The sequence below is a fragment of the Camellia sinensis genome, chromosome 3 (assembly GCF_055761805.1).
Source record: "Camellia sinensis isolate YWXY chromosome 3, ASM5576180v1, whole genome shotgun sequence".
In the NCBI taxonomy this organism is placed as follows: domain Eukaryota; kingdom Viridiplantae; phylum Streptophyta; class Magnoliopsida; order Ericales; family Theaceae; genus Camellia; species Camellia sinensis.
In genome coordinates, this window is record NC_138963.1 from 189016290 (window position 1) to 189039437 (window position 23148).

The 23148-nt window shown below is 35.6% G+C and overlaps 1 protein-coding gene across 1 annotated transcript; it reads right to left on the bottom strand.

Annotated features, from left to right (window-relative positions):
• Positions 1 to 14141: 14141 nt before the first annotated feature.
• LOC114286001 (protein ECERIFERUM 2) lies at positions 14142 to 21886 on the bottom strand. Its single transcript, XM_028229087.2, has 2 exons — positions 21375 to 21886; positions 14142 to 15238 (listed from the first exon to the last, which is right to left on the bottom strand). Exons 1-2 carry the CDS (start codon positions 21813 to 21815, stop codon positions 14360 to 14362), a joined length of 1320 nt encoding a protein of 439 aa, XP_028084888.2. The 5' UTR covers positions 21816 to 21886; the 3' UTR covers positions 14142 to 14359.
• Between the last annotated feature and the right edge of the window lie 1262 nt (positions 21887 to 23148).

Genomic DNA, 23148 nt, shown 5'->3' on the forward strand with positions numbered 1-23148 from the left:
ATGCATGTGCTCCATTTCAGGAGGAAGCGCAACTTGATACGCCACCGGATTGATTTTCTCAATGATCTCGTATGGTCCGACGTATCTCGGTGCTAACTTGCCTTTGACTCCAAAACGAGTCTGGCCCTTCATTGGTGTCACTTTCACAAAAACGTGATCACCCACTTCATACTCTCTGTCCCGTCTTCTGACATCTGCATAACTTTTCTGTCTACTCTGTGCAGTTTTCAGTCTTTGCTGTATCAGTTTCACTTTTTCAGTTGTTTCATACACAATCTCAGGCCCAAGCAAAGGCCCATCTCCAACTTCTGCCCAGCAAATCGGAGATCTACATTTTCTGCCATACAATGCCTCGAAGGGCGCCATACCAATACTCGAATGGTAGCTGTTATTGTAGGCGAATTCAACTAATGGCAGATGACTTTCCCAGTCTCCCTGAAAATCAAGGACACACATTCTCAGTAAATCCTCCAGAGTTTGGATGGTCCTTTCTGATTGGCCATCTGTCTGAGGATGATAGGCACTACTCAGTCTCAGTTCAGTACCCAGTGCAGTTTGTAGGCTTTGCCAAAACCTAGATGTAAACTTCGAATCCCTGTCAGAAACAATAGACACAGGCACTCCATGCAGTCTTACAATCTCATCAATATAGATAACAGCCAATTTGTCCGCATTATAGATTGTCTTGACAGGTAAGAAGTGAGCAGATTTGGTTAATCTATCAACAATAACCCAAATTGAATCCATACCTTTTCTGGAGCGAGGTAACCCAACGATAAAATCCATCGTGATATGCTCCCATTTCCACTCTGGTATGGGTAAGGGTTGCAATAGTCCGCAGGTCGTTGATGTTCAGCTTTGACCTGTTGGCAATGAAGACATTTGGATACAAAATCAGCAATTTCTTTCTTCATTCCCGGCCACCAGAAATTCTGTTTCAGATCTTGGTACATTTTCGTATTCCCCGGATGGATAGACAATTTCGAATTGTGGCCTTATTGCAGAACTCTTTTTTTCAGTTCAGTATCATTTGGTACATTCAGTCTTTCTTGAAATTTCAGTACATTATTCTCAAATTTGAATCCCGGTCTCGGTTTAGATTCTCTTTCTTCGATGATCTTTTTCAAGAAGTCATCCAGTTGCTGTTTCTCTTTAATCTCCTCAATCAGCGCCGGTTGAGCAGAAATAGCAGCTAAGATTCCACCCTGTTCTCGTAAAACAATTTCGATTTCAGATTTTTCAAGGTCACAAAGCAACTCTTTCTGTCATGTAAGCAAACAGGCTAAGTTTCCAATCGATTTCCGGCTCAATGCATCGGCAACGGTATTGGCTTTTCCCGGATGGTACAATATCTGTAGGTCATAATCTTTAATCAGTTCTAGCCATCTCCGCTGTCTCATGTTCAGTTCTTTCTGTGTGAAGAAATATTTTAAACTCTTGTGGTCGGTGTATACTTCACATGTCACCCCGTACAGATAGTGACGCCAGATTTTCAGTGCAAATACTACTGCAGCAAGTTCCAGATCATGGGTCGGGTAGTTCTTTTCATGCGGTCTCAGTTGACGGGAAGCATAAGCAATTACTCTCCCATTCTGCATTAAAACACATCCCAAACCCTTATGAGAAGCATCACTAAATACAGTATAACCATCCGTACCTGAAGGTAAGGTAAGAACCGGTGCAGTCACTAATCGAGTTTTCAACTCCTGAAAAGCAGATTCTCTTTGGTCAGTCCAGTCAAATGATGTCCCCTTCTGAGTTAACTGAGTCAATGGTAGGGCAATTTTGGAGAAATCTTTGACAAATCTTCTGTAATATCCAGCCAGTCCCAAAAAGCTTCGGACTTCAGTCACAATTGTCGGTCTAGGCCAGTTCACTACAGCTTCAATTTTCTGCGGATCAACAGAAATTCCATTTTTGCTAACAACATGCCCCAGAAACATAACATGGTCAAGCCAAAATTCACATTTAGACAGTTTAGCATACAGTTTCTGTTCTCTTAAGGTTTGTAGGGCAAGTCCCAGATGATGTTCATGCTGTTCTATACTTTTGGAGTAAATCAATATGTCATCGATAAATACAACAATAAAGTCATCAAGGTATGGTTTAAAAATTCTGTTCATGAGGTCCATAAAAGCAGCAGGGGCATTCGTGACTCCGAATGGCATAACTAAAAATTCATAATGGCCATACCTCGTTCTAAAAGCAGTTTTATCAATGTCTTCTGGTTTAACCTTCAGTTGATGATACCCCGATCTGAGATCGATTTTGGAAAACACTTGTGCACCCTGTAACTGATCAAATAAATCATCAATACGCGGTAATGGGTATTTATTCTTTACAGTTACCTTATTCAGTTCACGATAGTCAATGCACAGTCTCAGTGAGCCATCTTTTTTCTTGACAAACAAAACAGGAGCACCCCATGGCAAAGTGCTAGGTCTGATGAACTTTTTGTCTAACAGTTCTTGCAATTGCACTTTCAGTTCTTTCAGTTCAGTTGGAGCCATTCGGTAAGGAGCTTTAGAAACTGGTTGTGTTCCGGAAATCACATCAACGGTAAATTCAATCTCCCTGTCAGTCAAATCTCCTGGAAGATTATCTGGAAAAACATCTGGAAATTCTCTGACTATAGGAACACAATTCACATCAATTTTAACACTATCATCAGTAGACGCAGTCAGTACAGAACACAGATACCCTTTACACCCCTTCCTAATTAATTTAACAGCTTTCACTGACGAAATCAAATATGGAGGAGGTACTACTTCACTCCCATTAAACACAAATTCAGGCAAACCAGGTGGACGGAAAACAACTTGCTTGGTCACACAGTCAATAGTGGCATGATATTTTTGTAACCAATCCATCCCCAATATTACGTCAAAATGATCAATGTTTAATGGCAGTAAATCAATAAACAGATGCATATCCCCAACAATGATTTCACATGCGGGGTATATGTAAGCACATGTCATGGACCCTCCTACGGGTGATGATACGGCTAGCAGATAGTTCATAGGTTCTAAGGGTCTATTCAATTTCCGTGAGAAAGCATGCGATACATAAGAATGTGTAGACCCCGAATCAATCAATACATATGCATTTTGTGTACAAATAGAGAGAATACCTGACACAACGGTCTCAGTATTTTGCACGTCTCCCGGTACTAGGGCGAACACTCGGCCCTGCCTCATGGGCTCTTTCCCGGTAGCTCTGGGGTTAGGCTTTGGTGCTACAGTTGATGCTGCTGCGCTTGGTGCAGCTTTACTACTGGCTTGTGGAGCAGAGGGGCAGTCTTTAACCATGTGGCCCACCTTGCCACACCTGTAACAGGCTCCAGATATTCTGTAGCAGACCCCCTTGTGCTTCTTGCCACTCTCAGAACACGGTGGTATGAACCCACTCCCTTGGCTGGGGCTAGTTGTCGACCCCGTATTCTGTTTCTTGTTGGCTGGGTTGTGCTTGCCTTTCTTGAATTTGAAACCCTGCCTTTTACCATGCCATTCGATTGTTGGTGTTTCAGATTGTTTCACTGCTGCAATGTTCGACTCGGCCATCAATGCCCGGTCGAGAACACCCACAAAAGTTGGTAGTTTCAACACATTTATTCGGTCAAGAATTGCAACATTAAGGCCACCTTCAAATTTCCTAGCCTTCTTATACTCAGTATCCACCATATGCGGTGCATAACGGGCAAGTTCAGTAAATTTCGTTTCATATTCGGCAACCGACGTGGTGCCCTGTTTCAGTTGTTCAAACTCAGTTACTTTCCTATCCCTGACACATTGTGGGAAGTACTTTTCAAAGAAGGACTCCTTGAACTGAGCCCAAGTCATAACAGTATTTGTATCACGGGTCAACATCCACCACCTTCTAGCCTCTTCTTGTAGGGTGAAGGTAGCTAACAATACTTTGTTCGCTTCTGAGCACGGAAACACTTCAAATAATTTTTCTGTTTCCAGAACCCAAGCTTCAGCTTTTAACGGTTCAAGGCCTCCCTGAAAGGATGGAGGTTTCATTTTGCTGAACTTCTGGGTTAGAGCAATTATATCCCCATCATTCACATTCACATTAGGTTCCGGCTGTACCGGAGGAGGAGGAGGCTGTTGGTTCTGTTGTTCAAGTCTAGCAGTTATCAGTTCCATCATTCTTTCCATTCTTTCCATTCTTGCCTCAGTAGATGAAGACTCAGGTTCATTTGCATTGTACATTTCACTATAAGCAGTTATAACAGTTTTAAACATAAGCAGTCATTTGTTTAACAATTTACCACATTAGCATGTATTCAGTCATAGCATAACCACACACTTATCATGCTCATGAGATGTCCTAATAACTTTTCTAGGACACCCTATAGCTCATTTGGACACGTGTGTGCGGTATAACTCGTGGTAAGTATCGCTCTGATACCACGCTGTCACGACCCAAACCCGGCCCTATGGGTTTAGCACCGTAACCGGCCAGTAATCCGAGATTACCGAAGGCCTGCTTAACAGTAATACAGTAAAACAGAGTACAGGGCCTGGTGGAAGCCAATACAGTAATTAAACAATGTCCAATGAGCTGTGACAGTCTGTATGCCAAAAAGATTTTTCATGCATTCATACATACACAAACAGTACAGTCTATACAAAATTTACAGTCACACAGTACAGGGACCTAATCCCTTGATAACAGTACAGTTAGTAACTGACAGTCTATACAGTAATCCAAACAGTATGGAGACAGACGGGGGAAAACAAACAAAACACCCCAAAGCCATAGCATGGCAACTCGGAACCTCGCAGTGAGGCACAAAGGCTGGCTTGACAAAACTGGAGTCTAACCCACGCTCCTAGCTCCGATCTGGTGGCTGAGCACCTACATATATATATAAACAGTGAGCTAAAGCCCAGTGAATAACATAATCCGTAAAGAGGTTTAGAATGAATGTCCTTACGGTAATGAAAATAGTTCAATTCAATCAGTATTTCAGTTGCTCAGTACAGTAAACAGTCATATGTGGTACATCCATTAGCATAACAGTAACAGTAGGTCTTAAAAGACCGAACAGTAATGATGGCCATCAGTCAGTAAACAGTAGTGGCTCCACGAGGGAACCGACAGAGAATTCTGTCGCAGTAACAGTAACAGTAAACAGTAGGTACTAAGGATGCCACAGTACAGTTCAGAAATAAAGGACATACATTCATTCAGTAAATAATACCAGTTCAGTAAACAGTTCAGTTCAGTATTCAAAAGATAATCAGTTGAACATATCTTTACACAATTGTTACTCACAGAGTTTGGGCTACGGTATGCTAGAGCGTGTCTCCCCAGTCGCCAACCCTACACAGTTCACAGGTTGAACACACTAAGCCACACAGTTGGGAAATATCATAACTTAATCCCTAATTTGCCTTGGTGTGTTCTGCAACGATATCTTCATCAAGATGTCTTAAACTAGGCCTAAGAATGCCTAGGATGGGATGAGGATGCAAAAATACACTTAGAAAACATTTTGCAAACTTTGCTGAAAATAGGAGCCTCGCTCGAGCGAGACTTTCTTAGCTCGAGCGGAAGTCCAAAATCAAAGGCTTCGCTCGAGCGAGGAATCCTTCGCTCGAGCGGTCTGTCGAAACAGTAAAAAAAATATTGGATGCTGTGATTTTGCGCGCGATGGTCGCTCGAGCGGAGCCCTGGACAAAGGTTCTCGCTCGAGCGGGGAATCCTTCGCTCGAGCGAGGAAGCCAAATCTGGAATTTCCAGATTTGCCTCCCAAGCTCAAACCAAGCATTCTACCACTCCAAACTCGACCTCTTGGGCCCAAATTCTGGAAAACATAACTAAATTCAATGTATAACAAGTTTCAAAGCTCAATTTATGAATTCAAGCCCCAAAGGTGAGTCAATTAAAACCATATTCAAACCCATTTTCAAACCATTTCCAAGAACAATCCTCAAACATGACATGCATGATCTTAAATCATTTTCAAAGCTTAATGCTGTTTCAAAAGAGTTTAAACCTTCAAAAACAAGATTAACTCATGGGGTACCACAAAATTATGAACATGCATGCACCATTATACCATGAATTCAACTCAAAACTCATTAATTCAAACATGCATGCATGAAATGAGCTTTAATTCACCATTAATGACCCAAAACATGACTTAGCTCTACAATCTAACATGGACCATGCAACAATCAACTCAAAACATGAACAAGAAGACAATGGAGCTACCTTTAGTCTTGTAGTTCAAGAAGGGAGCTCAAATATGCAATCTCCTTAACAATTTCTTCAATTTCCAAACAATTCTACAAGTGAACTCAAGACTCTCACTTTCTCTCTCTCTAAATTCGGCTAGAACAAGAAGAAATGGCTGATGAAATGTTTTGATAAAGCATACACAAGGCTTCAAATATGAGTAAACAAAGGCCCCACTAGATGGCAAAAGTGTAATTACGTCAAACTCTTTAATTAGCTTATTTTAATCTAATTTAATCATACCTAATCAGTTTTCAGGTAAATACACCATAAAATCACATTAATTACGAGGGTCAAGGAACATCAATCGGTTTCTAATTCGGCCGCCGATATGGCCTTCAATTAGCAGTTTAAACATATAAGCATGAACAGATAATCATACAGTCAAACAGATAAAATGCAATTTAACTAACATATACTCAATCAATTCGGTTTCCAATTTCAGTCAGTCAGTTCAGTACTTTAATCAGTTCAATTATCAGTCATAATCAATTCAGTTTAACGGTAATCGATGGTTATCGGCAATCAATCAGTCATAAGTCGGTAAACAGTATGAGGGTTGTTACAGTGCTCCTACTTAGACTTTCGAAAAACAGACCTCATTTCCATCAGTGTGAACTTTGAGGATTTTTCTTATTAAAGTAGAGTGTGTGCTCCCACTCAAACTTTCGAAGAACATACGTCGCTTTCATTAGTATGAGCTTTGAGGATCTTTCTTGTTGAAGTAGACTGTGTGCTCCAACTCAGACTTTCGAAGAACAGACCTCACTTCCATCAATGCGAGTTTTGAGGATCTTTCTTATTGAAGTAGAGTATGTGCTCCTGCTTGGACTTTTGAAGAACAGCCGTTGAGACTCTGTTGCTTGTCAGAATGGATCTTTCTTGCCAAAGTAGGGTGTGTGCTACTATTCGGACTCTTAAGGGACAACCTCGGACTTCTAAAGGACAGCCTTGCTTTCGCTCGGACTTCCAAGAGACAACCTTTACTTTTGTTGGTGCAAGCTTGGTAGACTCGGTTACCTTCCAGAGGGATCTTTCTTGCCGAAGTAGGGTGTGTGCTACTTTCGGACTCCCGAGGGATAGTCTTGCTTCCGTTTGGACTTCCGAGGAATAGCCCTTGCTTTCATTAGTAGGGATTCTGAGGACCCCGAGGCCATGGAGTTCTTACAAGAATTCATTCATCTCAAATAGCAAAACCGACAAACAAGACAAGCAACATCAATCTCAGAGCATGATTCAGGCATTATTAGAATAGGGCAACATCAACAAATAATAATAGTCTATTTAAGTTACAACAATTCTATTCCTCCGAGCAAGTTCATGAGAATGCAACAATCAAGGTTTTGTCTCTTCGGGCCGGTTCCTCTCAAGCCAACGTATAGTAACAATGTTCAAATAAAATTTCAGCATCAATTATTTATTTCCTTGGATTTTCATCGACAACAACAACATTTATTTTGTTCATCCTATTCAAGCAAAGCTAGCAACAATACTCACTTCGATTACATGTTCTCTCTCTACATCAATAACTCAATGCAAGCATCAAGTATTCTATTAATATCATAATGGTCAACACAAGTGCTAAAAAAAAAATGAAGCTCAATATTCAACCTAGTCCCATCGTGCCTTCTCTCAATGATAAATGCCAGCAAGCCATATTCAAGTCAAGTTCATCAATGGAATTTCGGAGCTCAGACATAGGTTTGAAATCTGTTCTCTTCAAGAAGAAGTTATATAAATCAAGGCAGGGTCAACAGGTACTACCTATCTCAAAAAAAAAAAAAAAAAAAAAATTGCAAATTCGCAGAGTATCAAATCAAGTTGTACAAGGGCCAAAACTTACCCAGATTTTTGAAACCTGAAATCAAGAGAAAAAAGGTTTTGAAAAGGAATGAAATTAGTTGAGAGGAAGACCAAGGCCCACCAAAAAAAGGGTTTCAGAGCAGATCGGTGGCGGTGCGAGCAGCTTGCGTGAACAGTGGGCTAGAAGGATGCTGGGCAGGCCAACACTGCGCTGAGTGGGCGGCGTGGCCAGCGCTGGTCGGTCGCGGCTGGTAGTAACAGTGAGGTGGCAGATGTCGGACACAAGACACGCAGGTCGTGCGAGCTGGTGGTTGCGCGCGCAGGGCAGGTGCGAATTGAGCTGCAAGCGAGCAACAACCGTGATACCGCAGCAGAGCTGGTGTCGGAGCTGGCCAACCATAGCAGCAGCAGTGGTGTCGCAAACGAGTCGGCGTCGATGTTGGTCGGCGAAATCGAGCTCCGGTGAGCCTGGATCTCTGAGGAGTTGCGTCGCTGAGCCGAAGTAAAGCACCGATGGTGAAATAGAGCCTCTGGTTTGTTGAAGAATGAGAGCACAGCAGTAGCCTCTGATTTGTTGAAGAAAAAAAAATAGCCTGAGTTGGTCTCGGTTTAGAAGAGACAGCTGAAACAGTTATGGCAAAAAGTTCGGAAGGATTCAGGAATATCAGAGAGAAAAAAAAAAAAAAAAAACACACCCAGAGAGAGAGAGAGCCGAATGGCTGTGGGCAACAAAAATATAGCTATTGATTAGGCTTCTGTCCTTTTCTTTAAATAAGACAAAAAAAAAAAAAGAAGAAGGTGATTCTTTAATGGCGTGTTTAATTGAAAGATGATTTGGGAAGGAATTTAAAAAGAAAAATGAAAAAAATAAGTGAAATGTGAATAAAATATATTTATATTTCACATAATTTTATATAATTTTTTTCTTTTTATTTTTAATTTTTTTCCCAAATCTCTCGACCAAACGCAACATAAATATTTTCTCAATTATTCTCTGTATATATATATATATATATATATAAAGCGCGAAGCAAGTTATCAATTTTAAGAAAGGTTAGTTGGAATCAAAATAGTGAATAGAGGTGGCGTGGCTCAAGCAAAGTTATGTTTGACTAAAAATAAAAAAATAAATAGGCTTATCTTTTCAGAATAAAAAATGGTGGTTGGTGCTTTATTTCTGCTTGGGTAAAAAAAATATATATATATATATATATATTTTCGGATGTTTAAAAAAAGAAAAGAAAAAGGTTTGACCATTTTCTGTGGAAGAGTTTAATTCTTGATCATTCTTGGTGGTTGGATTATTAAATATTCAAAATTTTTGATTTTTTTCCTTAAGAGAATAAATCAAGAATATGAAAGTGTATATGGGCCAAACATGGCATAAAGACAAAAAAGATATTTTTTTGTTATCTTTATTAGTTGTCAGTCTTGTTCATAAATTTATGGTATGTCCTCAGCTTTATTCATAGACTCTATCAAGACCAAATATTTCCGAAGACGTAATGCGAAACATGGCTGACAAAGTGAAACTATGCATGTCCGAGAAAACTACAATTTCTCATACACGCAATGGACAAATATAAGAGGAACTAATTTAAGCCCACTAAATTAATTAGGACCAATAGTCCAAGGTTGGTGGGCCCGGATTTATCGCTATCAAACGGGTCGAATCGCTCTAAGTCTCGAAAGGGTTCGGATCCACGAACTTAGAGACTTACTCGGGCTCGGACTTGAAAGGGTTCGGATCCACAAACCTAGAGATCCAAGCACTTGGCTTCCAAAGGATTCAGACGCAATCTAGAAGGCGTTCCATTAATGAGTCCCAAAACACTTATGGACTTGGAGCTTTCTGGGATCTACGTACCAGAACCATGGGCGTAATGGACTCTGAACAAAGGACCCGATCTCGAGGACGGTGAGTGAAGATAAATTCACTCTTCGGTTAAACTAGCCTATACCTGGGTCGAGGTGGCACGATCTAGGGGGTCCTTGAATGTGATAACCATGTCCCGTATTATGCTAACTAATCTTAATTATGATTGTGATTATGTGTTTGATATGATTTTGTGTGTCATTTATATGAATATATGTAGCTTTGAATTTCTATTTGTTCACCGTAGGAATAGCTGTTCAACTTACTGCTATAAACTGAAAATTGAAGGCCTTGTTGGCCACAGAAATCGAAATTGACTACGCCATTGTGATTAACGTAATTTTTAGAGCCTACGGTGAAATTTAACTGAAAATTGATTCGGATCAAATTAAATAGATTAAGTTGATGAGTTAGTACTCAATTAATTAGTGTTAATGAAATATGATTAAGAGAGCCTATAAAAAAGCCCATTCTCACTCAATTCCTCTCTTTTAAACTCATTTGGCTGAAATCACACCTTAGAGAGAGAGAGAGAACCGGATTTAGAGAAAGAGAATGGCCAATCTTGAAGATCTTGCTAAGGATCTCAAGCTTTCAAAGGCTAGGCTCAAGAATTTACTACAAATTGGAAGAATTAAAACTCTTAGGTGAGTAATCAACCCTTAATTCATGGGTTTGAGTTTGTAACCATGTGAATTCAAGTAATTATGTGACCAAGAACAAGAATTGAGTAGTAATTGATGAATTTAAAGTCAATAGATGCATGCATGTGAGAAATTGCTATGAATTGGCATGTTTGAGCATAACATGTATAATCCATGTTAGATTTTGATTGAAGTTTATATTTTTGACCATCACTTCATCATCTGAGTTGAGAATAGGAGTTGTGTTCCACATGCAAGTGCGATTCATAGAAGCATGGGTGTTGGATGTATGAATTTGTTGTGTTGGAAATAAATTTGGTATAATTTGGGACATGCATGTATTTGATTTATGGGATTTGAGCTTCATAATGCTGTGATTTGGTGTTTGTATCATGTTGGTATATGTATATATATATATATATATATGAGAGTTATGGGCTGTATAATGCAAGAAATATCAACTTGAATGCATGGTTAAAGTTCAAGAACAGTTCTGGAAAATCCAGAAATTGACATGTCCGCTCGAGCGTAAAATGCTGGTTCCCAGAACTTTTGCACACATAGATGTCTGCTCGAGCGGGGAGATTTACGCTCGAGTAGGGAGCCATGTAGTGTGACGTTCAACTCGAGTGCTCGAACTCACGCTCGAGCGTAAAATTAAGGCAACCAGTATTTTTGCAGACCAAAGGGGTCCGCTCAAGCATCCAAAGCCACGCTCGAGCGGGGAGTTCGGTTTATGAAATTTTGAAAAGTAGCTATATGTTTCATTTTCTGTTTTCTTTCATTTCTAAGCACTCTTAGGCATGCATTGAGCATTGTGAATGAGTTAAAATGATAAGAAAGAAGCGTAAGAGGAATGTATGAATTAAGAACGGATTGAATCGTTTGTGACCCATTATGTTCATGAAATGTGTAGGGTCAAGCACGAAGGCAAATCTATCGGCAGATCACTGTGAGTAATATCTTAATAGAGATATTTGAAGTATGTTATTTGTCCAATTGCCTACTTCCATATAAGTCTTTTAAGTTGTTAAATTGAATTGGGGACAAATATCTGTTATGCCATATGGTTGGGCCAAAGGCCGTTGGATACAATTGTTTGGGCCGAAGGCCGTTTGACATGAATGAATAAATGGGCCGAAGGCCGTATGACATGAATAAATGAATGGGTCGAAGGCCGTTTGACATGAATGAACAAATGGGCCAAAGGCTGTTTGACATGAACGAATGAATGAATGGGCCAAAGGCTGTTAGATACAATTGATCGGGCCAAAGGTCGTTTGATATACATGAACGATTGGGCCAAAGGCTGTTGGATACGAATGGTTGGGCCAAAGGCCGTTGGATGCAATTGATTGGGCCAAAGGGCGTTTGATATACATGAATGAGTTGGGTTCGAGGCCATTTGTTAAGGAACGAAGTGGGCCAAAGGCCGTTCGATACGTTCGGGCTTGAATCGCCTAATGTACCAAAATAATGCACTAAATAGAATTCTACATGGGCCCAAGGCCATCTGATATATGTGAATCTCATTTGCGTACCTTCTTTATTTGATATTATTCACTGGATTTTCGCTCACACTCATTCATGTGTATGTAGGTGAGCAAAGAGATGTCCAAACCCAACCCCGGTGAAGTCTGTGAGAAAAGCCAAGTTTTGGAAAGTCAGCCCAAACGTCTCATGCGCGAGACTTGTCTTCGCCTCTTTTGTTCTTTTGTTATAATTTGTTATGATGGTGAAAACACTGGATCACTTTTGTATATAAACTTTGGGTCTGACTGACTTAGACTTGAATGATCCTGTACGTATGGAACTGTGAATTATTTTCCTTTATGATGTGAGTTATTAATGAACATATGTGAAGTGTTATGATGTGCTATGTAAGCACAGCTCTATAGATAAAATTTTTAAGTTACTTCCGTTTGGCCCCTTAACTCTGATAGAGTAAATTTATTTAGTTGGTTTGAGGCCGCAGGTAATCTCTTGATTACTGACTGGTTATGACACTAACTCATAGGGGCGGTTTGCGGCAGAGTGTTCTCTTGAACTACCCCTGACCCTTCTGCGGCAGGGCGTCCTCTGGGACTACCCCTAATCCTTTGGGATGATTGGGGATCATTAGTTAGGTGTGGCTAAGAAGATTGGGGGATCATTTGTTAGGGCGTTCTCTTCAAGGATTTTCCTTATCCTCGGAGAGGTCACCTCTTCGGACAAGGTGGTTAGAGAGAATATTCTCCATGTGCCTTGCACATGGGCTCCATCCTACATCATGAGGTGCCTATAAATAGCACCCATCCATAGCTTTACAAGCGATGGATTTTTTGGAAAAAAAACTCTTGAGAAATAACTAATTTCCCTTCTCCATTATCAACCTTAAGAGTGAAAGTGGGAGATCCATGGAAGAGCCTTGCCATTATTCTCTCTCTAGTTATTTTGCCTTCTTTTTCACCCAATCTCTTATCTTCATCATGTCTTTACTTTTGTGTTCTTAGTTGTAACTGTTGAAGAATCTAAGGGTATGTTTGGTTTGTGTTTGAGAGATGTGTTTTAGAGATAAAAAGTACGAAAAGTTGTTTGGTTTGATTTTTTTCAAAAGATGTTTTGGAAAATTATTTTGAGAGAGAGTTTTGGAAAAAGTGATTGATTTGATGTGTGTGAGAGAGAGATTTGTTGGAAAACTTGTTTGGTTTACAAGTTTTGAAAAAAAAATTTGGGAAAATTTGTATGGTTTGATTACTTTTAAAAACTTATTTGTAGAGAAAATTTCCCAAAATTTTTTCAGAAATCCAAACCAAACGAACCCTAAGTCTCTCATCATCTTCTAGAGAATTCAAATTTTTCTTCAAAGATTTTTGAAAATTTTTAAATATTTCAACGATGTTCTTGAACCTATTATACAATGGTACAATATGATATAAAATTTCTAAGGAGAGGAAAAAGAGATAATAAGAAATAAAACTCTAATGTGAGACTTGAAATTCAAATATCTAGTCTAGTAAGGAAAAGTCTAATCACTAGTGTTATTACAGACACATAAAACAGATATAGAATTGTACATAATATATAGGAATGGACAAATTTTTTTAAAATTTGTTAATAAAACCCACTTTAAATTTTTTTTATCTATTTATATATATACACATCAATAATATGCTCTTTGTATGATTTGAATAATTCGAATGTCTTAAAATGACATCAATGATATCGAGCCATTTGGGTCATACAAATTCAAATTACTAAATAGTTATATATTTATATATATATTATATGCCTAATTCCATCATGATTTATTTATTCATCCAGTGTTCAGGCACTTTGGGATCCATTTTAATTAGCACGATGTGTGGTGCGGTTCCAACAAGCGGAGAGTAAAATTATAAATTGAATGGCAGACCAGCAAATTAGGATTTAGGTGGTTTTAAGTGAGTTGACAGATTAAAAATTATTCTAATTAATTATTAAACATTTATATAACATATAACACCAATTTACATAATATTTTTTATATATATAATACAAATTAATTTTACATGATATGTTTCATACATATACTACTAATTTGTAATAAATTTCACATTAAATCTCTCTCATATTTATTTTTACTTTAAATTTCATTAGAGATTAAAACATATATATGCATTAACTGTAATAGAGCGGAGCGGTTTTAAAAGCGAATTATAAATTTTAAAGTTTAATCCACAATTAACGGATAAAGTAATCCAAATTGATACGAATCAATACGATTTTGACGAATTAAGGGGTATTTTCCACGACCATAATTTTAACTTCAAAAAATACCCCACTCTTTTCTGAGTGCATTCTTCAATCCAACCATTTGATTTTCAGGAAGGATCACTGTTATTGTTCTTCCCTCTCCATTGCCTTGTTTGCCATTTTCTGGTCCTGGAAGCACCAAAACCGTCCCTTCATCGCCAATCCCAGCAGCCATATAATTTGCAAAAACCGGTTTCTTCCCTTTTAGTTGCAACCCATAAATATCTACCTCTTCCAAATCTACGAATGTGAGGTTGGCACCGTACACTATAAAATCCAATTTCTCATTTTTTCTCTCCACTAACTCCTCAATGACATTTCTCTCATCCACCATTTTTTCACCGATCAACTTGGTCAATTCTAGTAACTCCGCCTTCTCAACCTTGAAATCGGCTTTGACAATGCCAATCACTTGGCCGTTACTCGGGATTTCATTTCCTCTGTTGTGGGAATTGTTTTTACATATCGTCACCACCCTTGGCTCGGATTCTCCCCTTACCTTAGCTAGAGATCTCCACATTAACGCGGCGAGGATTTCAAAAAATTGAGATTGAGTAGCTTGGTTTAGGCCAGAGGTCATTGAGAGTATATGATCAAGTTTTTTTGGAGTAATATGGAAGGAATGTGATTCCATTTTGCAGTCATTGGCAGTTAGCCAATAATCACCAACTGGTTCAACCATTTTCATGGAAAATGGTTTCTCGGAAAGTGTAGGTGGGAATTGGCAAATTTCGGAGTTTGGGATGTTGCGGAGAGGCTGAGGTGGCAGAGGAGTATGACCTGCCATGATCTGGCCCCACTTGTTGATGAATGTTGAAGCCGAGAATGCATCACCAAGGATGTGGGCCCAGCTGAGTCCAACGGATAATCCTCCACATTTGAACCATGTGAACTGAAATAATGTAGGAAATAAATAAATAAGTCACTTGGGATTGTATTATGTTCAAAAAATTAGGGTCGCACGGGTCTATTTTGGTAATTCAATTATTTGTTAAATATATTATTCACGAAAGAAATTAATTTAATGAAACATTCGTGATTTTATGATTAGATTTAAAGAAATTATTAAAATTTATTTTTGTTTATTTAAATAAATGTGATCTTATTATGTGATTACAAATATTCAATTAACTTCTAGTATCACCCTCATAATTAATACTTACTTGACTCTTATAGTTTTTTGGATATTAAATTTGAAAATATAGAACATAAAACATATTAAATAAAATATAAGTTATTTTATTTTATTTTTTTGGGTTACATTTAGGAACCGGCTTCTCTCCAGTCCCAAATCAAATTGAAGAGGCGTTGTTCGGCCCATTAGGTCCACTTTTGAATCTCGTTTTGATGATTTGAACCGTTCATATTTTACTGTTCGTCGAGTATATCATCTTTGTAAAAAATCAAGTCAATTGGATAACGATAACCATGTATTCGGATAAGCTTTGTATGAAAAAAATAAATGATGAGAAAATAAATGGTTCATATAAAATTGATCCGAATACACGATTTTCGTTATCTGATCGAATTAATTTTTATATTTGACGAATCTTAAAATACCATCGTTTTAAATTATAAAAGTGACGTCTAAAACCTGGCTCACTGGGCGAAACTGGATTGTCCAATCCGACGAAGGACCGGAGACAGTCCAGTCCCTTACATTTGTGATCTTTTTTCAATCGGTAATAATACATCCCACTAAAAGTGGTGCTCTAAAACACCACTAATGAGTTGGCAAGCACTTTAAATAAAAAATAAAAAAAAAACACAAGTAGTGGGCTCCGTCCACTGTCACATCACTAGTGGTACTTTTATAGCATCACTTTCAGTGGTCTCAAGCATTATTATTTTCCAATTTCCATACATCATGTTGTGTTACTCCCAAAACAAATCCATGACTTCTTTCATGACCAATGAGGGCTGTGTATATACACAAGTTTTTCATGTTTGAATGTTAATTTATAACAGAAAAAATATATATGTATGAAATAAAATTTAAATTTTATTTATTTATTCCAATATGAAATCATGATCCACTATGAAAGCTTGATCTGTTATGAAACATTTCAATTTTTACTATTTTTTTGTTTTTTTTTTAAAAAATATTTTCAAACTAATGTGTGTGTTTGGTTTTAATTTTTTTGGATTAAGTTTTTTAAAAATTAAGTTTTTGTTTTTTGTGTTTTTTTATTTTTATTTTTAGTGAATATTTTTAAAACTTTAAGAATTTTTTTTCCCTTTTAGATGCACCTTACTTAGATGTATCTAAAAAGTAAAAAATTTGTGAAAAAATATTTTAAAAAATTAATAAATACATAAAAATATGAAAAATATACTAAATACTCGTATTTTTTTTTTATATTTTTGATATTTAGTGAATTTTTAAAAGATTTTTTTCACAAAAATTATACGTTTTATGTGTATTTATGTTAGGTGTGTCTAAAAATTAAAAAAATTACTTAAAAAATTAAAAAAAATCAGTAAAAATAAAAAAACAAGAAAAATAAGAAAGTAAAATTTTTTGAAAAGTGTTTTTGAAAAATAAAAAACAAGGAAAATATATATTTTTCTGTGGGTGTAAATTTCAGCACATTTGAATAAAAATATGACTGTTGATGTGAAAATATTACCTCTTCCTTGATTTGATAAATAATTAAAATTCACTTTTAACTTTTTATCATTAAATTTAAATTTAATAAAAAATTTGATAAAAATTTGGAGATGCTCTAATACTTTTCACTACGTCCAACTACTTGCACAAACACGGCAAAACTTGAGAGTGACCTATCATCATTTGTATAGTATTTTATTGAATGAAGCCCTTTATCAGGGAAAGAAAAAAATATAGAGAGAGAGAAAATTGTTAAAAAATCTAATTTAAATATAAGGTATTAGATTTAGTAGATATTTTTATTTGTTGAGAAATTCTTTTATTGTTTTTGAGAATATTTTATTTTCAATTTTACCTCTTATCCTGTTTAATTTTCTGACTATTTGTTTAAATATTTTTTTATCTATTTAATTTTTTGACTATCTGTTTAATTTTTTTCCTTATCTGTTTAATTTTTTTTACTATATATTGAAATTTCTAACTGTTAAAATTCTTTTATGTTCAAAATTCCTATCTGTTGAAATTATCTGTTAAAAAATCTATCTATTTGTTAAATTTTTTGTAAAAAAAATATGTTTGTTAAAATTATTTGTTGAAAAAATCAATCTATTAAAAATCTAATATGTTCAGAATCCAACACTTTTTCTCTATCTCTCTCTACAATCCCACTATCTGTTGAAATATCTTCATCATTTTGAACAAATCTGAGTCATTTTTGAACAGATCTAAGCCATTTTGAATTAGAGTAATGCTAAGAATCCCAAATATTTTACCAACATTTAACATTTTTCTTTGAAATAAATGTAACTATTAGTTTGTGTTTTTTTTTTTTTTTTTTTTGATAAGCAACTATTAGTTTGTGTTGGTTTGGGATATTTCATCATTTTGAAATATCTAATATGTTTATCTTTTAAAGTAATTAAACGATCCATTAAGGGGGTGTTTGATAACATGATTCAGCACTTAATACTGAATGTATTAAGTGATAATCAATTAAATCTGTTTGATAATCACAATTGATATTACTTAAAAATTTAAGTGCCTCTTAAAATGTAAGTTAAAATTTAAGAAAATTTTAAATCATATGAAACTTATTTAATTCTGACTGAATTTATAAATACTAAACATAAGTATCAGTATACACTATTATAAACTTACCACCACCATCGCTATCGTTATCATCACCACTACCACCACCACCGTCGTCACCACTACCACCATGCTACTACAACCATTAGGGGCGTAAACGAGCTGAACCGAGCCAAGTTTTATTATGTTTGGGCTTGTTTATTAAGATTTTAGAGCTCGAGCTCAATAAAAATTTAAAGAACCAAGCTTGAGTCAAGTTGGCTTAGGTTTGACTCGAGCTTAAGCCTATTCACAAACCTTAACAAGCCAAAAAATTTATAAATTCATATTTGCATATCAAACTAAAGTTACAATTAAACTTTGATTATACAATTATATATATATATATAAACATTCTAAAAAAAGTCAATATTTTATCAAAATAATAATATCTACTACCACTATTATATAAATGTACTATCTATAGTTAACTATTATTACATTTATATTTTTTAAATATATAAATAACATATCTATCTTATTTTTTATATATATTTTTATATCTATACTATATATTAAGTAAAAGGGGATCTTTAACCCCAAGTCTTGTGTGAGTTCCAATCTCCCAATCTAAATTTCCTGATTTTTTGATTTAAAAAAAAAATAAAATCTTAGCATTTATTAATTTCTCTCAACTCGCAAGTCTTACCCTCATAATAACACTTTAATGCATTAAGAACAAACATAAAAAAAATTCTTTGAAATCCAACACATATGAATTTTTTGAAATGTCCCAACACATATGATTATTATCTCTCATAATAACATTTTAATGTATTAAGAACAAACATAAAAAAAATTCTTAAAAAGTCCAACACAAATGATTATTATCAAAATATTAAACTTTAATATAATAAGGGGTTTTTTAAACTTTAATCTATACGATATATTAAGCAAAAGGGTGTTTTTAACCCCAAGCCTTGTAGGAGCTCCAATCTCCCAATCTAAATTTCTTGATTTAAAAAAAAAAAACCTTAGCATTTATTAATTTCTCCCAACCCCCAAGTCTTTCCCTCATAATAATACTTTAATACATTAAGAACAAACATAAAAAAAATTCTTTGAAATCCAACATATGAATTTCTTGAAAAGTCCCAACAAATATGATTATTGTCCATCATAATAATACTTTAATGCATTAAGAATAAGTATAAAAAAAAAATTCTTAAAAAGTCTAACACATATGATTATTATCAAAATATTAAACTTTAATATAATATAATAAAAAAAAGACATTTAATTCCTTAAAAAGTCTAACACATATGATTATTATCAAAATATTAAACTTTAATATAATATAAAAAATGAAAAAAAGAAGACATTTGAAAAAAAAAAAAAACATTTAAAAATCACAATTCAAAAAAAAACCCTTAGCATTTATTAATTTTTCCCAACCCCGAAGTCTTACCCTCATAATAACACTTTAATGCATTAAGAACAAGTATAAAAAAAATTCTTTGAAATCCAACACATGTGAATTTCCTGAAAAGTCTCAATACATATGATTATTATCTCTCGTAATAACACTTTAATGCATTAAGAACAAGCATAAAAAAAATTTATTGAAAAGTCCAACACATATGATTATTATCAAAATATTAACTTTAATATAATACAATAAAAAAAAGACATTTAATTACTTGAAAAGTCTAACACATATGATTATTATCAAAATATTAACTTTAATATAATACAATAAAAAAAAAGACATTTAATTACTTGAAAAGTCTAACACATATGATTATTATCAACATATTAAACTTTAATATAATATAAAAAAGGAAAAAAAGAAGACATTTAAAAAAAAAAGACATTTATAAATCACAATTCACATATATAGATAATTGTAAACACAATCTGTGCATAGCACGGGTGATATGCTAGTATATATTAAGGAAAAGGGAGTTTCTAACCCCAAACCTTGTGGGAGCTCCAATATCCTAATCTAAATTTCCTGATTTTTTAATTTAAAAATAAAAATAAAAATCTCAACATTTATTGATTTGATCAAAATCTCTTGATCAACATTTATTAATTTTTTCCAATCCACATGTTTTTCCACATTCTTGCATTTATTGATTTGGTCAAAATCTCCTAATCAACATTTAAAATCCTCTCATATAAATAATTATAGATACAATCCATGCATAGTTACTGCAGTACCTTTTTCAACTTCTCTTATACACTATAGTTAGTGATAAGATTGTTAAATTATTTTTTATAAAAAATCTTAAAAAACAGAATTTATATATTAAAAAAATTCTAAAACAAATATAAATATCTATAATTATTCCGTGCATAGCACGGGTGATAGGCTAGTTATTTAATAGATAAATAATAAATATTAAGCGAACCAGCTAACGAGCCGAATTTTAAAATATTTAGGCTGATTTATTAAAAATTTAACGAGCTCGAACTTGAATGTAAAAAAAATTTAATGAACCGAGTTCGAATGAGCTCTTACCGAGCCGAGGTCGAGCCTGTTTACGAACAATTCTATTCATTTGCAACCCTAGCCACCACCATCGCCATCACTACCGCTACCACGACCACCACCATGCCACCGTCACCATTACCGCCGCTGCTACCACCGCCACCGCCGCCGCCACCACCACCACCACCACCACTGCCACCTTTACCACTACCACCATTACCATCGCCATCGCCATCGCCATCGCCACCGCTACCACTACCATCACCATCATATCATCACCACTACCACCACCACCATCACAATATAAAAATTGAAATATATAATTTAAAAATAATAAATTTCAAATTTAATTTTATACATATCAAATAATTTATTTTTAATTCAGTACTTAAATTTTTATTAAACAATTTTTTAGTTTAAAAAATTTAACATTTAATTTTCAATTTTCAATTTTATTTATATACACCTAAAGGAACTAATATTATATTTTCAAATTTGTCACTGGCGGCACTGTTACATCATTATTGTCTAAACTTTTAATATTTTGAATATCATTTTCTTTTATAAAAAAAATTCTGTTTTTACATTTTTTTTATATATAAATATATGAGAAATTCAACTATACATATCCTTACCTTATACATCTCTAAGTTATATCATTTTTTTTTGGTTATGTCCAATTTTTTTATTTATAATTTTATTTTACTTATGACTCATGAAATATTTACTTATGTCTCATATTATTTGATTGTAACTTAAAAAAAATATGAACATTTTTTTTTTATTTATAAATTGCGTATAGTCTTTCCCTAAATATATAAACTACAAAAATTAAATTAATGAAGAATAAATTACCTGGATAAAAACAAGTGGAGAAAAACAAAGATCAGGACCAACGACTTGACAATAAACAAGCTGATCATCATCAACTAAACAACGGTCCTTCAATCCCAGCCATTCATCTAGTGTTTTGCTACAGCTACCTTCGACGATCCGAACACCGCTGTCATTGTACTTGATGAATGGTCGGCCGTTTTTTTCTGACCGTCGGATCCTCCCGCAAGTTAGGTGGTAGAGATCTAGCCATTGAAACATTGGTGTCTTGAGCTGTGAGATATCTAAACCTCGGACCGAGTCACTGTCGAAGAAGTAGAGTCCTCTTATGTAATGAAGCTTCATGGCTAAGTCCATGTTGGTTAGTTCATGGACCTTGTCGTCTCCGGTCACCCTCGCCGGCACCACCGACGACAGCCTGATGTTGTGTACCGGGTTTTCGACATCGTCGGTTGACACCATGTTAGACAGAGACAGAGATAAGAGAGGAAGCTGGGAAGAGAGGGATAGAGGGAGATTATCATGCGTTCTCTATATATACACACACAGGCGGAGGGAGGGGTCACGTGCCCTGGGTTTTTGCATATTTATATTATTTCTCTTATATATGAAATTTATATTTAATTTGTGTTTTATAAAATTATAATAATGCCCCTTTCTTAAATTATGTAAAAAAAAAAAATTATATTTTAAATTTTTTAAAAGTGCTCTACTATATGTTTTTTTGGTTCAGTTTTTTATACTCTAAATTAGAAAGTTTTTTTTTTTTTTTTTGATAACCGAGTGTCCGGGCCAGCATCCCTTCGGAGTGTCGCATCTCGACTAATCTCGGGGCCCTGAGCTGATCGACCGGGCAAAGACGCAGTGGCCCGCCAGTAGCCAGCTGGGGGTGGGATTCGAACCTGAGACCTAGTGAGGAGCATACTCCTAGGTCCTTGGTCCCTTGCCCTCAACCAACTGGGAAAGTTAGTGGTAAGAATTGAATTAAGTGAACATTTCAATCTTAATTAGTTTGTCACGACCCCAAACCGCCCCTAGTAGGATGGTGCCGTGATGGCCAGTAATCTGAGATTACCGGAGGCCAACTTTCAAAATTCACACATAATCAAAGTATTACATAGGGGGCTAACAAGTGCGGAAGCAATACATACAAATCTAATTAGTCCATAAAAGCCGTGCATAAGTCAAATGGAATGGCATACATCTTTACATAGCTTTAAAACTTGAATACAACCAAAACAAAATACATATTACATCTTGATAAAAGGCTTCTCAAGCCGACATATACAAAAAAAACACTTGAACTACAAATCGAGAAACATAATCTTCCAGATTGCCGACATCCTCACTGCCGACATAACATACATACAAAACACACATCTCGGTGTAGCCGACTTCTTGCTTGTTACCTACATATATACATAGGGAGGGTGAGCTTGGATACTCAGTGAATGGTATAAGTAATAAAGGGGTTAAATGAATGATACCGAGATCTTTTCAAACAATACATAGTATATCCTTATCAAAGCCATACATAACATAGCTTAGCTTGACTTGAAATAAAACATCAATCAAACCTTGGTTTTTCAAAACTTGTTTGGGATACTTAACATACGTCAACTTAAAACATGGGGTGATGACATTCCGGGCAAAACAAAAGCATAACCTCGGCATCGAGCACACCCGTTCATAGTCCGTCGGTGGCCGATATCTTAACAAGGGTGCTACATAGGCTTAACGTCCCCTAGCACAAAAGGACGGTGCTACCTAGGCTTAAAGTCCCCTAGCACGGAAG

Coding starts and splice junctions, on each gene's coding strand:
- LOC114286001 (XM_028229087.2), bottom strand. CDS start 21,815: ATGGTGTCAACCGACGATGTCGAAAACCCGGTACACAACATCAGGCTG. Junction 15,239..21,374: donor CTCCACTTGTTTTTATCCAG/GTAATTTATTCT, acceptor ACATTATTTCAG/TTCACATGGTTCAAATGTGG.